The sequence below is a fragment of the Ursus americanus genome, chromosome 26 (genome assembly GCF_024610735.1).
Source record: "Ursus americanus isolate L20-20 chromosome 26, mUrsAme1.1.p, whole genome shotgun sequence".
NCBI lineage: Eukaryota > Metazoa > Chordata > Mammalia > Carnivora > Ursidae > Ursus > Ursus americanus.
Genome location: NC_142152.1, coordinates 3477650 through 3493719, shown reverse-complemented (window position 1 = coordinate 3493719; position 16070 = coordinate 3477650). Strand labels below are relative to the sequence as shown.

General features: G+C 38.9%; 1 protein-coding gene and 1 long non-coding RNA gene across 4 annotated transcripts in view; one reads left to right on the top strand and one right to left on the bottom strand.

Annotated features, from left to right (window-relative positions):
- The window catches only part of LOC148107670 (uncharacterized), a 64264-nt gene extending 55363 nt beyond the window's left edge, over positions 1–8901 (top strand). The window contains exon 3 of the long non-coding RNA XR_015721754.1: positions 8795–8901. This is a non-coding gene — a long non-coding RNA (uncharacterized LOC148107670). The remainder of the gene's footprint in view (positions 1–8794) is intronic.
- WDHD1 (WD repeat and HMG-box DNA binding protein 1) overlaps positions 1–16037 on the bottom strand; it is a 57491-nt gene extending 41454 nt beyond the window's left edge. Inside the window, exons 1-4 of one of the 3 annotated variants that reach the window (XM_045810591.2) lie at positions 15952–16037; positions 15645–15733; positions 7156–7267; positions 1342–1493 (exon numbers count right to left, since the gene is read on the bottom strand). In XM_045810591.2, the coding sequence (XP_045666547.2) occupies positions 1342–1493; positions 7156–7267; positions 15645–15721 (341 nt within the window). In that variant the 5' untranslated portion in view covers positions 15722–15733; positions 15952–16037. Of the gene's footprint in view, positions 1–1341; positions 1494–7155; positions 7268–7587; positions 7994–15644; positions 15734–15951 lie in introns of those variants that run through there. The other 2 variants (XM_045810592.2, XM_045810590.2) reach the window with 2 other exon arrangements.
- Positions 16038–16070: the final 33 nt, after the last annotated feature.

Here is a 16070-nt window from a genome sequence, read left to right as displayed (position 1 = left end):
ATGAACAATAAGAGTAATGCATAAGGGACATTAATAAATACCCATACAAAAGCCTCTCCTAAAATCTATGACCCAAATATTTCAAAATCACAAGAGTAAATGTCATAATTTCTTTATAGCAACATGTAAAATTTGGCATCCAAATTTAAGACCAATTTTTGCTCTGTAAAAATCTTGCTCTGTAAAGATACTAAAAACACAACTCAGGATTTTCGTTTAAAACACAAATAACTTTGGGGCGCCTGGGTGGCACAGCGGTTAAGCGTCTGCCTTCGGCTCAGGGCGTGATCCCGGCGTTATGGGATTGAGCCCCACGTCAGGCTCCTCCGCTAGGAGCCTGCTTCTTCCTCTCCCACTCCCCCTGCTTGTGTTCCCTCTCTCGCTGGCTGTCTCTATCTCTGTCGAATAAATAAATAAAATCTTAAAAAAAAAACAAAACAAATAACTTTGTAAGTGGCTTCCTTAGTTACATCTTAAGCCTCTATTATTTATTAATTAATTAAAGTCCCAACCTTTTTTATTTTTCAGTCACAACCACTTTTAAAAGTACTATGTCAGGGGCACCTGGGTGGCTCAGTTGGTTAAGTGGCCAGCTCTTGATATTGGCTCAGGTCATGATCTCAGGGTCCTAGGATCCAGCCCTGTGTTGGGCTCCACGCTCAGCAGGGAGTCTGCTTGAGATTTTCTCTCTCCCTCTCTCTCTGCCCCTCCCCCGCTCGTGCACACTCTAAAATAAATTCTAAAAAAAAACAAAACAAAACATACTATGCCTTTTACTCCACCTCAGCAATTCACTAGTTCCTTTCTTTTTTTCCTATGACAAATAAGCATCAAGAGAAACAACAAAAATCCTGACAGTCCAGGTTCTACCCAAAATGATTTTTAAAATTTCATATCAAACTATCATGTTTCCCCACAGTCTTTTTCAGCATTTACTGAAAAGGCTGTGTGCAAAGCAATATATCTCAATTCACAAAGAAACACAAGGTTGTCGGGTGCCCTCAACAACCTTTACTAAAGACTTGAATATAAAATAAGTGGGGCACCTGGGTGGGCTCAGTCAGTTAAACATCTGACTCTTGATTTTGGCTCAGGTCATGATCTCAGGGTCGTGAGACAACAGCCCCACATCAGGCTCTGTGCTGAGCATGGAGCCTACTTAAGATTCTCTGTCTTCCTCTTCCTTTGCCCTTCCCCACCTCACAAAGAATTAAGTAACACACACACACACACACACACACACAAAGAAGGGAGAGAATCCTGAAAATGTTACCCTGAAGCCAATGAATGAGACCATTCTGTTCTAGTACTACTTTTCTTTCTGGTACCTGAGGGCCTTACCTAGATCCGGCAGCAATTTTTGCACCATCCCCATTAAAGACCACATGGTTTGCGTTTGTGGTGAAGCGAGTCAATATACCGTCTGGAACTCCTTCAGGAAATGTGTGGATTTGAATAGTATTATTAGATACTGCAGTGACCAATTTCCCATTCTAAAAGAAACATTGGCAAAAAAAAGTCCAAATCAATTGAGTCTGTCCACAATTAGCAATTCTATAAAAAAATAAAAACTTATAAATGTAGTTAATGTCAAGAGAAAAATCATCACTCAATGTACAAGTTTCCTGAAGTGTCTATTAGCAAGAAAATTTACTTATTACATTTATGGAATTTAATTCTCCCTTCACCAGCCAAATTTTTAGCCTCTGGATTTTCATTTACTTCTGACAAGAAAATTATTTAAATAGTATTTTTATGCATCCCAAAGTGTCATGAAAGGACTCAAGAGAGCTTTTCAGAGAAAAAACATAGCTAGTCTCAGTGAGGGACTAGCACATCAGAAGGCATGTCCGCACTACAGTGTTGCCCTGTGTTTCCACAATAAAATCATTAAATGTCTTTTTGGAGTAGGTAAAATCTAAACGCAGAATCCATGGCTTCTCTTTAAAACACTAAATAAGAAGACAGCAGAGTAGGAGGGTCCTAAAAAGAATATACTTACACTGGTGAGCACTGTAGAACTGGTGAGAAGTACTATATTGTACAACTGAAACTAATGTAACCTTGTACATTAGCTATACTGGAATTAAAAATATAAATGACCTTTTTAAAAAATAATAAAAACAATACATAAACAGAAAGTTTTAGGATCTGAAAATGATCAGCAGACACCACTGCTTTGCATAGATTTTGGCTAAGAATCATAAAAAGTTAAGTATCTGCCCTAGAACCTTAATTTTATTACTTCTCTAGGAGGAACCAAGTCCTGACAGACTAAATCATAGTCTACCAATGCCATACACACTCTGATAAATCATATGGTCAATTTATTTGGATTAAATGATAACTGCTAAAGAAACAAATTACTAGTTAATGAATATTCTACAGTAATAGGTCTCAGTCTTATTTGCACATGTAAGACCCTCCACTTCTCTACAGCACCTGCTCCCACTCCAGTGGAAAAAGAACTTAGTAATACAGTGACACGTTACTATATAGGAAAACTGGGGAGGATGTACACATCTGTTCAAGTAACAGCAGAGATGATTCAGATTTGAACTATAATATATACTTATCTTCAATCACTGGAAAATTGGTGAAAAATACTGTTTACGCCTACATTGTAACTACTGTAAGTAATTAAACAATCCACAATACACTAAATCTATCCTGTTGAAGCTAAACTAACAATTGCTTAAATGTGAAAACAAGAAGAGAATTAAGGAAAAACTATAACCAACTCAAGACAACACTGATGATGCTACATGTTCTTTGGCAAAACTACAGAAACACCAACTATTTGTGTGCATGCACAGCAATTCTGCGACCTGGCTGTGCTTTATTTGACAGACAGATCTCTTATTAGAATCTGACTAAGCATCCTCAGTTAGATCTTTGGTAATTCTTTAACAACACATTAACTGGTCCTCTAGTCGTGAAAATAAAGTATATATCTGCACTTACTCACCCAGGAGATCTGAATAAAGGACTTGCTTTGAAGTCAATTTCCAACAAATCTACTGGGAAACCAAGTCACTATCAGTACTTTATCAACCAGTAAAATTAAAAAAAAGAAAACAGCCAAAGGACCAGGGATCTAGTCAGATCACTCTTCTCCCTAGTGGACTGAGAGGAATGGATACCAGCACAGGCTGACTTGAGCTCCAGCCCACTGTGTTCCTTACCAACAGTGTCACCTCACCTTCCTCAGAGCTTTGACTTTCCCAAGAATAGAACGGAGGTAATTCCACATACTTCCCCATATCTTTGTTAAAAGGCCTTGACAATGTAAAATACTATGCAAGCATTAACTATTACTACCAGTTGATTCATCTCATTTTCACTATTTTGGAGAGTGACATTTTCTCCACTTTGTTCTCAAACAAAACATCTAACTGTACTTCCCTGTACCACCAACTCCAAAAACAGAAAGTATATTTATAAGCAATTATACTTTAAATGAAATCTGTTATAAAATTGTCAGCCTCACATGGCTATTTGGTAATGTCATTTCAATGAAGTACCATAAACCCTATTCCTAAAGCCAAAGAAAACAGACTTGTACTGGATTGAATAATGGCCCCCAAAAGACATGCCTAAGTCCTAAGCCCAGGTACTTGTGAATGTGGTCTTATTTAGAAATAGGATCTTTGCACATGTAGTAAGTTACAGATCTAAATCTAATGATTGGTGTCCTTTTAAGAAAATGGAGAGATTTGAGACACAAAGACACAGAGAAGGAGGCAATGTAAAGATGGAGGCAGAGACTGGAGTGATATATCTTCCAACTAAGGAACACTGCGTATAAGTGGCAAGCACCAGAAGCTAGGAGAGAGGCATGGAACAGACTCTCCCTCAGGGCCTCCAAAGGAGCTAACCCTGACCACACCTTGATTTCAAGCATCTTGCCTTCTGAACTGCGAGACAATAATTTTTTATTTTAAGCCACCAAGTCTGTGAAAATTTGTTATAGCTGCCCTAGGAAACTACCACAAAACCACTTTTTTTCTTCTTTACATTCTTTTCATACACAAACACAGCGCATACATACTATAGAAGAAAAATAACAACATGAAATTGTTCTGGGCAAAGAATGAGTTTCCTTACTCTTTTGAAGTAACCTCCGTTAACGTTTTGGGGTTAAGTCTTCTAACTTTCTTATATACTTTTATGTATATACATATCTTTTACTTTAACAAACATAAGACTACACAATACAGACTACTCTGCAACTGTTTTTCATTTTTCAACTCACTGTAAATATCTTTGCAGATGAAGATATACAACACGCACTTTTTTTTTTTTTTGGTGGCCGCATAGTAATACATTACATGGGTCTACCAAAATTTGTAAAACAGGGGTGCCTGGGTGGTTCAGTTGGTTAAGCATCTGCCTTCGGCTCAGGTCATGATCCCGGGGTCCTGGGATCCAGCCCCAGTCCAGGGCGGGCTCCCTGCTCAGCGGGGAGCCTGCTTCTCCCTCTTCCTGCTACCACCAAGTGCTTTCTCTTGCCATCTCTCAAATAAATAAATAAAATCTTTAAAAAAAACTTTACAAAACAAATTCTCTCCTGAAGGACACTTCTAATTTTTGCTATTATAAACAACCGTTTTACTAATATCCTTGACCAAATATGAAAGTGTGTAAGAATTTCCTCAAGGTAAATAGCCAGAAATGACCATGTGCATTAGAAGTTTGATACACAGTATGAATTTACTCCCCCCTTTTTTTAATTTGAGAGAGTACAAGTGAGGGCAGGGGAAGGTGCAAGGAGCAGAGGGAGAGGGACAAGAAAACTCCATGCGGACTACAAGCACGGAGCCTGACATGGGGCTCCATCCCATGACCCTGAGATCATGAACAGGGCTGAAATCAAGAGTAGGTCGCTCAACCACTGAGCCACCCAGGCACCCCTCAATTTACTTCTTAAAAAGCTCCCCAGGTGGCTCAGTTGATTAAGCATCTGACTTGATTTCAGCTCAGTCATGATCTCAGGCTTGTGAGATGGAGCCCTGCGTGGAGCCTGCTTAAGATTCTTCCTCTCCTTTCTCTGCCCCTTCTCCCCCAAAAACATAAAAATCAGAAAAACAAAACTCCCCAGTTACACTTTCAGCAACGGTTGTGCAATACTATAAAATAATAGAAAATACATATTGGTCTCTGCCTCCCATTCCTGGCACAGAGTTCCTAAAACCCTTGTAATTTCCTAAGTGATAAGATTACTAGGAGCAGCTTTTGCTCTAACATTTGGTCTTTGATCCCGGTTCCTGATACAAGCTCCTAAATCCCTTGAAATTTCCTGGGTGATAGAAATGTCTTTTGTTCTAAGGAGGCAATTCTTGGTGGGCTCCTGGATGGCTTCAGGATGAGAGCTGGTCATCAGAAAAATCAAACCATGATTAGAAGCTTGGAACTTTCAGCCTTATCCCATCATCATCCGGGAAAGGGAAAAGGGCTGGAAATTGAGTTAATAATCAATCATGCCAATGTAATGAAGCCTCCATAAAAATCCTAATGGTATGGGGTTCAAAGAGCTTCTGGGTTGGTGAACACATCTCCATTAACAGGAGAGTGGTGGACCCCAACTCCATGGGGAAAAAAAGAGCCTTTTAGACCTTATCCTATGTATCTCTTCATCTGGCTGTTCACCTGTATCCTTTATTTATATTTCACAATATAATGAACTGGTAGGAGTTTCCCTGAATTCTGTGAGCTGTTCAAGCAAAAGATTGGCTCGGAGGAGGGGGTCGTGGGAACCTCTGATTTATACCCAAGTAGGACAGATGCTGTGGGTAACCTGGGGACCTACTGCTTGCAACTGTTATCTAAAGAGGGGGCAGTCTCATGTGACTGAGCCCCTGACCTATAAGGTCTGTGCTCACTCCTGTCAGTGTCCGAATTGAACTGAACTGTAGGACACCCACCCAGTATTACAGAGAATTGCTCGGTGTAAGGGAAAAAACCCACACATCTGGTGTTGGAAGTGTTATGAGGAAGGTAGTAGTGTGAGAATAAAGGAAAAAGATGGGAGAGTGTTTTTCCTTTACAAATACTTCTCCAAACCCTCACTATTACTGGAATTAGCAATATTTTTCATCCTTGCCAATCTGATAGAAAAAAAATCCAATTGTTTAATTTGTACTTCTTTGCTTATTAGTGAAATTTAACTTGTATCAAATATATGTTGGTCATTTATATTTTTCCTTCTGAGAATATATTTACCATTATATATGACCATTTTATTTTTTTTTTAAGATTTATTTACTTATTTGAGAGAGAGAGCACGTGCTTGCGCACGCATGAGCATGAGCAAGAGGGGGAGGGAGAGGGACAGAGAAACTCAAGCAGACTCCACACTGAGCACGGAGTCTGACACAGGGCTCAAGCTCACGACCCTGAGACTATAACCAGAGCCGAAACCAAGAGTTGGAAGCTTAAATGACTGCGCCACCTAAATGCCACTATGACCATTTTAAAAAGAATATCAAAAGTATCTAAAAACCATCTCATTCATCTACATTAATGAGCCTGAGTTTGAAAAAAACATGAATTCTATGAAAATATTTTTCTACACAAATACAATACACTCTATTTAAAATTCATCACAAATAAAAATCTTAGTGGTTTTTAGATACTTAGTTTGCAAAGGCCTTCTGAAAACATGTCTCCATTCTCCAAATAACCTACATATCTTTCCCATACTTACATAAAACATTAGAAACATGAAACATGTATGTATCTTGAAAAAGTTAAAATATTCCTCTTTTCTAGTGTCATTAATTGTCTAAATTAGTGAACTGAACACCTGAAAATGTCATGGAGTTTTCTCTCAAAGGGAAAGAAGGGAACATCTCAAAAGAAGAAGTATAATTTCTTGCAAATATTTTAATTGGTTTACATTACTAAACCATTAATCACCTTTAATAAACCATTCAGATTTTAGATTCAGATTTTAAACCCATTCAGATTCAGATTTTACTTGTAAAAATTTCAGGTAGTTTTTGGCATTATTATGCATATTTGAATATTATTTTATAAAAGAAACAAACAAAACTACACCTACATTCAAAACTTCAACAAAAATATTCTTCACCCATACATAAAAATCACACAGCAGTATCATTTCTCATCGGTAGCTATAAATGTTTTTAATACCTTCAAAGCACATGAATATGCCTTTTCTCCAACGTTAATGGACTTAGGATCATCATCATCCAAGTCTTCCCAAATCCTCACATCACCATCACTTCCACAAGTCACAATATAACTGTGAAGGAAACACATTCATTAAAAGGTCATCCAAGTTTTAGAAAAGAAAAAGAAAAGTCAACCAGTTTCAAGCCTATTAATTTTTTTGGAGTTCTTTATCTTTTTTTCAATAAAATCAAAGTGTTAGTCAATGTTTTCTCATTTTACATACATAAACCTCAATAACAAGGCCCGCTAATCTCCTACCCTATAAAATGAAAGGTGAATTTAATGTCCCCTACAATTTCTCCTTGGCATAAAATTCTTTATCTGTAATAATGTAAGAAAGATGAATGGGTAATCTCTGTTAACAACAGGAACCAGGTCCACCTTGCTTACCATTGTGCCTCTAGCACAAAGCAATCTCTGACATATAGAAGCCTTGATAAATGTCTGTTGAATGAATAAGCGCATGGATGCAAGAGCTCAATTATCCAAAGCTGATTATTCAAATGGCCATCTGTATCTCTCAAATCTTGTTTTAAACCCCTTTTCTTCCTGGTGCTTTTATTCATTTGGTATGTGTCCTATCTGTATGTGTCCTGATACAAACAAAAGCAAACAAAATACAAAAATAACATGGCAAATGGCAAAGAGAAGTCACATAAAGAACTGTAGAGGTTCATAAGAAAGGTGGTATCTATACTGGGAAGTCAAAGGTCAAACAGGGCAAGCAGAACTGGATATGCTGAGATTGGTGAACAGAGCAGTTCCAAACAGGAAACCACATGAACCAAAATATGAAGTTAGTAAAATATGGGGGAGTTCACTTAGAGCAGACAGTACAAGAAGCTGAGAAAGAAAATGCACATTGGGGGTCATCCTATTTACAATGATCTTAATGCAAGAGTAAGGACTCCCTTCTACAGGAAATAAATAGAAGGACCATTAGTCTTTTTGCCTAGGACATTCCTTTTTTTTCAAAGATTTTATTTATTTACTTGAGAGAGAGAGAGAGCAAGAGAGAAAGCACAAGCCTGGGGAAGAGGCAGAGTGAGAAGCAGACTCCTTGCTGGGCAGGGAGCCCGATGCAGGGCTCGGATCATGACCAGGACCCTGAGATCATGACCTGAGCTGAAGGCAGACACTTAACTGACTGAGCCACCAGGCGCCCCAGCCTAGGACATCCCTGATTTATGCATCCAGCTGGTTTAGAATCCATCCTTGATTTTTTTTATTTTAAGACATAGTATTGGGGCACCTGGCTGGCTCAGTCGGAAGAGTATGTGACTCTTGACCTCGGGTCGTGAGTTCGAGCCCCATGTTGGGTACAGAGGTTACTAAAAAAATACATAAACTTTAAAAAAATAAATAAAATGTAGTATCTTAAAAAAATATTAGTTATATTTGCATCAAAATTGGTTAGGTGGGTTTGACAGACTTCTTTGCACTTCCAGCTTCTGCCGTGATCTTGTTTAGTAGTGAAACATGTACAATGAATAGAATTCTCACTTTATCACATAGGTAAATCTGAAAGACAAGTGATAACCCATCTCCCCATACCAATCCTTTCTTGATGCAACACAACTAATACCTCCTTTCACAGACAACAGGTGCTGATGGATGAAAACCAAAGTGAAGTCAGTCAAGAGGCCCTACAGAGAGCAATTTCTTTCAGTGGTGATGGGGTAAGTAATTCATACTGCTGTCCCTACTGACTATTTGGTGCAATAAGCCAGCCAGTGAGGAGATGCAGAAAGTTGCAGGTGCCAGTTGGTGGTATCAATGGAAAATTATAGTGAAATACAGTGGAATTAATGAGAAATACATGCAAGAAATAGTTAAGTTAAACAGTTGAGTTGAGCTTTTAGAGTAGTCTGAGCATTCTTCTGACGGTGTTTTTATCATTTACTGTAGGAATAAAATTAAATGTTAATTTTATTATTGATTATGCCTTTTAATAAAATACCTTTCAGTAGCAACTTTAAAAAAAAGCTATCAAGTACATGTTTAACAAAAAATTAATACTAAATTTCTGCTTTTCAAGAAGTTGATAATGGAGGGGCGCCTGGGTGGCGCAGTCGTTAAGCGTCTGCCTTCGGCTCAGGCCGTGATCCCAGCGTTCTGGGATCGAGCCCCACATCAGGCTTCTCCTCTAGGAGCCTGCCTTTTCCTCTCCCACTCCCCCTGCTTGTGTTCCCTCTCTCGCTGGCTTGTCTCTGTCAAAAAAAAAAAAAAAATCTTAAAAAAAAAAAGAAGTTGATAATGGAAATGTAACATGAACAAAATGTTAGTTGATGTTTACCATGGGGGCTGGAGTGATGACACCAACCACCGGAAAGTCAGAAGACACAAAATTCCTGAAGAAATCTGAGAATTTACTTTGTAAGTTAGTAATTATCTTGCGACTCCCTGAAAACCATGTTTCTACAGCTGTAGAAAGTGAGTCTGCATCTTGTCAGGCATGACTTTTCATAATTCAGTACTGTCCAAAAGAACTTTCTTAGAGGATGGAAATAGTCTATATCAGGCTCCTGAGCAATTAAAATGTGGTTTAAAACGTGACTCATGCAACTGAGGAACTGAATTTTAAATTTAGTTAACTTTAATTAATTAAAATCTAAATAGCCACCTGTGGCTAGTGGCTATCTTACTGAACAGTGCAGCATTAAAACAGATGACAGTGGTTCTAAATTAATTTTGTTCATTTTATATTTTAAGTTTTCTAATACAAGTATGAAGTAAAGTTATAGCTATAAATATGTTGTCTCCATTAGTAAAATAATTTTTCTAACAGTTAAATCATACTGGTTTTATCTCAATGTCATCAGAGGGTTTAAATAGAAAATCAGTCAGATTAATTCCAATAATGGTTTAGTTTTCTCTTCAGCTCATGGAAAAAAAGTAAAGCTTCTAGAAGTTTATTCTGTGTCAGTGAAACATCTAACATTATTGGGAATTCTATCTAACTTCATTTGAAATGTTCAGTGCTAAAGATAAAATTCTTAATTTTTATAGTAATACACATTTTGGTTGAGCACAGCACTGTAGCAAAAACAATGTACTTACTGAATTAAGAAATCTATGAAACACATATGTACTTCGAATTGAAAGTATAATTCAAAACCAAATGCACTGTGATAATGTACCAATCAACACAGAAGCCATAATTGTCAAATTTTGAGATCATTTTATTTCTACCCAGGATAACAACAAAATTTTTGTCACAAACTGATATTAAATACACAAAAATACTTCAGCATTGCATAAGATGTTTTCTCTTCTGCCTATCATCAATTAGATTTTTAAATACTTGAGTCTTTGAAGAGTGACTTTTTAAAATTTAAATTCAATTAGCCAACATATAGTACATCATTAGTTTTATATGTAGTGTTCAGTGATTCATGAGTTGCTTATAACACCCAGTGCTCATCACATCAAGTGCCCTCCTTAATGCCCGTCACCAGGTTATCTCATGAAGAGTGACTTTACAAAACCTAGGTGCCCTATAATGACAGTATTATTATTACTGGAAACAAGTTCCGTAACTCTTAGTTGCATCTTGCTCAAAATCAGTTAACAATCTTTACTTTAAGCATTCAACTTAAGGCTTTGAAGCTTTTAGTAAAATGCAGTTAATGAAAACAAAGCTTATGCACAGGAAGAAACTAAAATATATCCCTACAAAAGCAAGTAAAAATTGAACAAACTGTACATTAAAGGCTGAAAGAGTGAATGATATAATTTTGAAATTTGTTAATTGTACTCTGGAATATCTTGACCTGTGAGAAGAATCTTCTGAGGGGACTCCTTTTTTAATTGTATTAAATGACACCAACCACCGGAAAGTGCCAGCATATTAAATTGAGTAAGCTTAAAATTTGTGAAACAGTCAAAGAAACCACAACTTACTTGATGAATTTTGTCTTTAAAAATATCAAAGAACTAAAAAAAATGATAAAATAAATTTCAAAAATATTGAAGAGCTTACTATTAAAAAGGGCACTCTGACTACAGGTAAAAAACCAGAACCTGTAAAAATACTAAGATTTATCTATTGAAAATAAATTTTAAAAACTGAGACTCTTCCGGGGCACCTGGGTGGCTCAGATGGTTGAGGGTCTGCCTTCGGCTTGGGTCATGATCTCCAGGTCCTGGGATCAAGCCCCATGTTGGGCTCCCAGCTCAGCATGGAGTCTGCTTCTCCCTCTCCCTCTGCCTCTCCCCCTGCTTGTGCTCTCTCTGCCTGTCTCTCTCAAATGAATAAATAAAATCTTAAAAAAAAAAAAAAGTTTGCCCTTCACTACCACTTCCATTCTTTTGCTACAACCCACTCTTAAAAACAAAAACAGGAACAAAAAAACTGGGGCGCCTAGGTGGCTCAGTCATTAAGTGTCTGCCTTCGGCTCAGGGCCTGATCCCAGGGTCCTGGGATCGAGCCCCACATTGGGCTCCCTGCTCCACTGGGAGCCTGCTTCTTCCTCTTCCACTCCCCCTGCTTGTGTTCCCTCTCTTGCTGGCTGTCTATCTCTCTCTGTCAAATAAATAAATAAAATCTTAAAAAAAAAAAAAAGACAAAAAACTGCTAAGAGATCACTTACAAATCCTAAAGAGAAATCTCCCATGTTCCCTAAGGATTTTTAGCACAAGGGTCATTGTCATTCTCTAACAACACTATTCTTATCATAATTCTTAGTATTTTCAGTATCCATGCAGACAAAACCTTATACAAAACCTTATCCTCCACCTCATCCCCAAACTCCCACAGTCATAGCATAGATTTTGTCTTTATCAATATTGCAACTGCTTCATAATTTCAGTTTCAATCATCCTAATCACTTATCTTTTCACCTTAATATCTTAACTTCAACGATTTTTTATTTCTATTAGGATCTATAATCTACTGAAACTACTTCCTCACTGTCTCTCATTCCCTTCAAATTCTCACATTCCTCCTAATCTGGCTTAGATTCCACAGCCTGGCCTTAAAATCACTCCTTTGCCTCATCCTCAAACGCTCTGGCCCTCTTTCACTGTGTCATACTTAACCTGGCAAAACCCCAACCCTGGTTAAATCCATCTCTATCCCTATTAATAAGTTTGCACTTGGGGCATCTGGGTAGCTCCGTTGGTTAAGCATCTGCCCTGGGCTCAAGTCATGATCCTGGGGTCCTGGGATGGAGCCCCACCATCGGGCTCCCTGCTCAGCGGGGAGCCTGCTTCTCCCTCTCCCTCTGCCCTTACCTGTTTGTGCTCTCTCGCTCTCTCTCTCTCTAATAAGTAAATAAAATCTTAAAAAAAAAAAAGATTGCACTTGCAGAGCTAAACATGGCTAGAGAAAACCACACAACTAGGTTGTCTGGTCTTTTTTTTTTTTTTTAAGATTTTATTTATTTATGTGACAGAGAGACAGCCAGCGAGAGAGGGAACATAGCAGGGGGAGTGGGAGAGGAAGAAGCAGGCTCCCAGCGGAGGAGCCCGATGTGGGACTCCATCCCGGAATGCCGGGATCACGCCCTGAGCCGAAGGCAGACGCTTAACGACTGCGCTACCCAGGCGCTCCTGGTCTCACTTTAAATTCATGATCACTAACCTAATAGGCCTTTAGTGCTGCCAGTATTCCAACTAATATGTCCCTAGGCCTTTAAGTTTTCCCTCACTTCTAATCATCTCTCTCATATCTACTCCTCTTTCTTCAAACCTTCACTGCCTCCCCATTCTTGACTAATGAAACAGAAACAGAAGCAGAAAACAGAAGCAGTCTATAGAAATTGGCTGCATGTTCTCCCCATCCCACCTAGGTGCTCCTTCCTTCCACTTGTGAATTTGACCATGCTCCTATCTTTAGCCACTCTCTCCCCCTGTGCACTATATTGTAGCCCCTCTCATCTACTGAAGGCCATCCAGCAATTCTCCCTCTTTCTATTCTAACAACAACTTATCCCTCTTTGTTGGATCATTTCCACTCATACATATACTGTATTTCTCACCTTAAAACAAAGACCTTTCCTGACCTCACATTCCTATTCAACTACCCTTACTCTTTGCGTGTCAGCCTAACTCCAATTCCTATTTTCTTGAATCCACTGTGACAAGGTTTTCATTCTTACCACTCCATAAAAGAAGCTCAAGCTCATCTAATGCCTCCACATCACTAAATCTAATGGGGGATTCTCAGTCCTCAACTTGACCCACCAGCATTTGGCAAAGTTTATTATTTCCTTCTCCTTAAAATGCTTATATTTCATTTGCCTTCTAGACATCATTCTTGTCTCCTGGTTTTCTACTTTTCCGTTCACCTGTTCTTAGTCTCCTTAGCTGGATCTTCCTCTCTAACTTGATCTTCCTCTCTAACTTGATCTCTAAATATTCTGGAGTGTCCCAGGACTTAGCCCTTGAAGCTTTTTTTCTTTACATTTACTCCCACCCTAGGTGACTGCATCCAAGTTCATAGCATTAAATATCTACTTACTGACAACTTCCACATTTAGATTTCCAGCCAGGACCTCAATCCTGAACTCCAGGAGGCATCAGCAAAAGATATAGATTTCTAAGGTGCCTGGGTGGCTCAGTTAAGCGTCTGCCTTCACCTCAGGTCATGATCCCAGGGTCCTGGGATTGAGTCCCATACGGGGCTCCCTGCCCAGTGGGGAGTCTGCTTCTCAATCTCCCTCTGCCTGCCTCCCCACTTGCTTGTGCTCGCTCTCTCTCACATTCTCTCTCAAATACTTTTTTAAAAAGATATAGATTTCTATCTCTAGCTCACATTTCTTCTCCTAGCTTTTGAACCATTTATCCAACTGTCTACATCTCTAGTTGATCTCAAAGAAATACTGCACAAGTCCAAATGTAAACTCATAATCTCCACCCTCATTCTACCTCTGAAATAAACTCCTCTCCAAGCATTTCAGATATCGGTGAATGGCACCATCATTTCCCCAAATTAACATCCAGAAAGACGGATGTTATCCCATACATCTCTCTCTCCTCCATCTTTAATGTCTGATCCATTCTATTGATTCTACCTTTTAAGTATTTTCTGAATGTATCTTCTTTTTTCCATACACATCTTCTCTAGGCCAAGCTTCCATCATATTCCACCAGACTAATACAGATACCCACAGTCTTTCTGCATCCACTCTACTTCTCCAATTCATCCTCCAGGTAGCCTCTCAAAAACAAGAGTCTGATCACATCTCTCTGCTTCAAATTTTTAATACACTCCTACTGCTTTTAGAATAAAAACAAGATTCCTTAATAAAGCCCAGAAAGTCCTGCATAGGATGCCCACTACCTACCTTCACAGATTCATCTCTCATCAGTCTCTGTATCACACTCTATACATTTTGGCATTGCTGCCTTTCTTTCAGTCCTTTGAGCATGGTCCCAACCCCCACTGGAATTCTGTAATGTTCCCTCTGTTTGGAATGCTGCCGCCACCACCTCACTGCCATCACCACCCCATCTCTTTTTACTCCCTAATGCCTACGCGATCTTCAGATCTCATCTCAAGAAACAATGCCTCCGAGAAACCTTCCCTGCCTCCTCAAGCTATATCAACTTCCCTTCAAATATGCTCATCATTGCACTATCACTTATTATTTCTAAGTATACATTTACTTTTGTGATTAATTTGTGCTCAATGTCTGTCAATTTAAAAAGACTTTAAGGTCAATTAAGGAATAGACTGTGCTTTGTACTACTGTATCTCTAGCCTCCACCAGACTTGACACACAAATATTTTTTCAATGAATGAATCAATACAGGAGTGACACTGGAAACCACACAACTGGATAGTACAGAGAGGAATGGGACTTAAAAAGATAAAAGAGACCAGGGTTCTGGGAAACTATCACAATTTAGCAATCAAGCAGAGGAAATAAGTTGGAAAAAAAGCTGTCAAAAGGATGGATGGGGTAAGTGAGTGATGGACATTAGGGATTATATCTGGGTATTATGTAAGACTGATGAATCACTGACCTTGACTTCTGAAGCTAATAATACATTACATGTTAATTTAAACAATAAATTAATTAACTTTAAAAAAGCGGTCAAAAGGTTAAAAACAATAATGAAAAAATAAAACAGCATCACAAAAGCCAAGGAAAGATAGAACGGGCCACTGAATTTGACAAGTAGGCAGCTAGTTGATCTGACAGAATAATAATGTGGGACACAGAGAAGATGTCAACAAAAGGAAAATATGGGGGAAAGGTCACATCTTTCCAGCTCCTCTGGAAATAAGATTTTACACTCGTTAATTTTTTCGAGATACTAAAACTACAATGTCGGTCTGAATCGAACAATAAATCTAAGGAAAATACATGTGCCATTTTCGATTTCAGCCTTATTTCTCTCTCTCTGGGTGAGTCATTTTAGGCAAACTACTTATCTCACATATAACAACAAAAATACTTACACCCGAAACGTTCTTTTTGTTTTTCAAAGCACCTTACCTCCCCAAATCATCAAAACAGACATCCGTGTGTCCCTCTGTATGTCCAAATCTCATCGGCTTCTGTATGGCAGGCATCTTTTCTTCTACCTACAGAAAAATGTTTTATAAACGCTAATATTATTTTAAAGGTGAGGAAAGACCGTGGCTGATGGAGAAGATAAGTTAGTCTCCCGGCTGCCCCTTTTCCCCCACCCGAGCGGCACGAACAAGATATAACAGAGGGTCTGTCAGACAATAAGCCGGGAAAAGGATACGCTTCTCTTCGGTGCGCGACACGGACACCGGCAGCGGGAAAGAGTACTCACCCGCCGGACCGACCTGCACCACCGAGGAAAGCGGCGCCGCAAACGCCCGCGCAGAGCCACTTCCCGCTCTCGGGCGTGCTCACTACACTGCGCCTGCGCCCGCTCGCCCACGTCCAGTG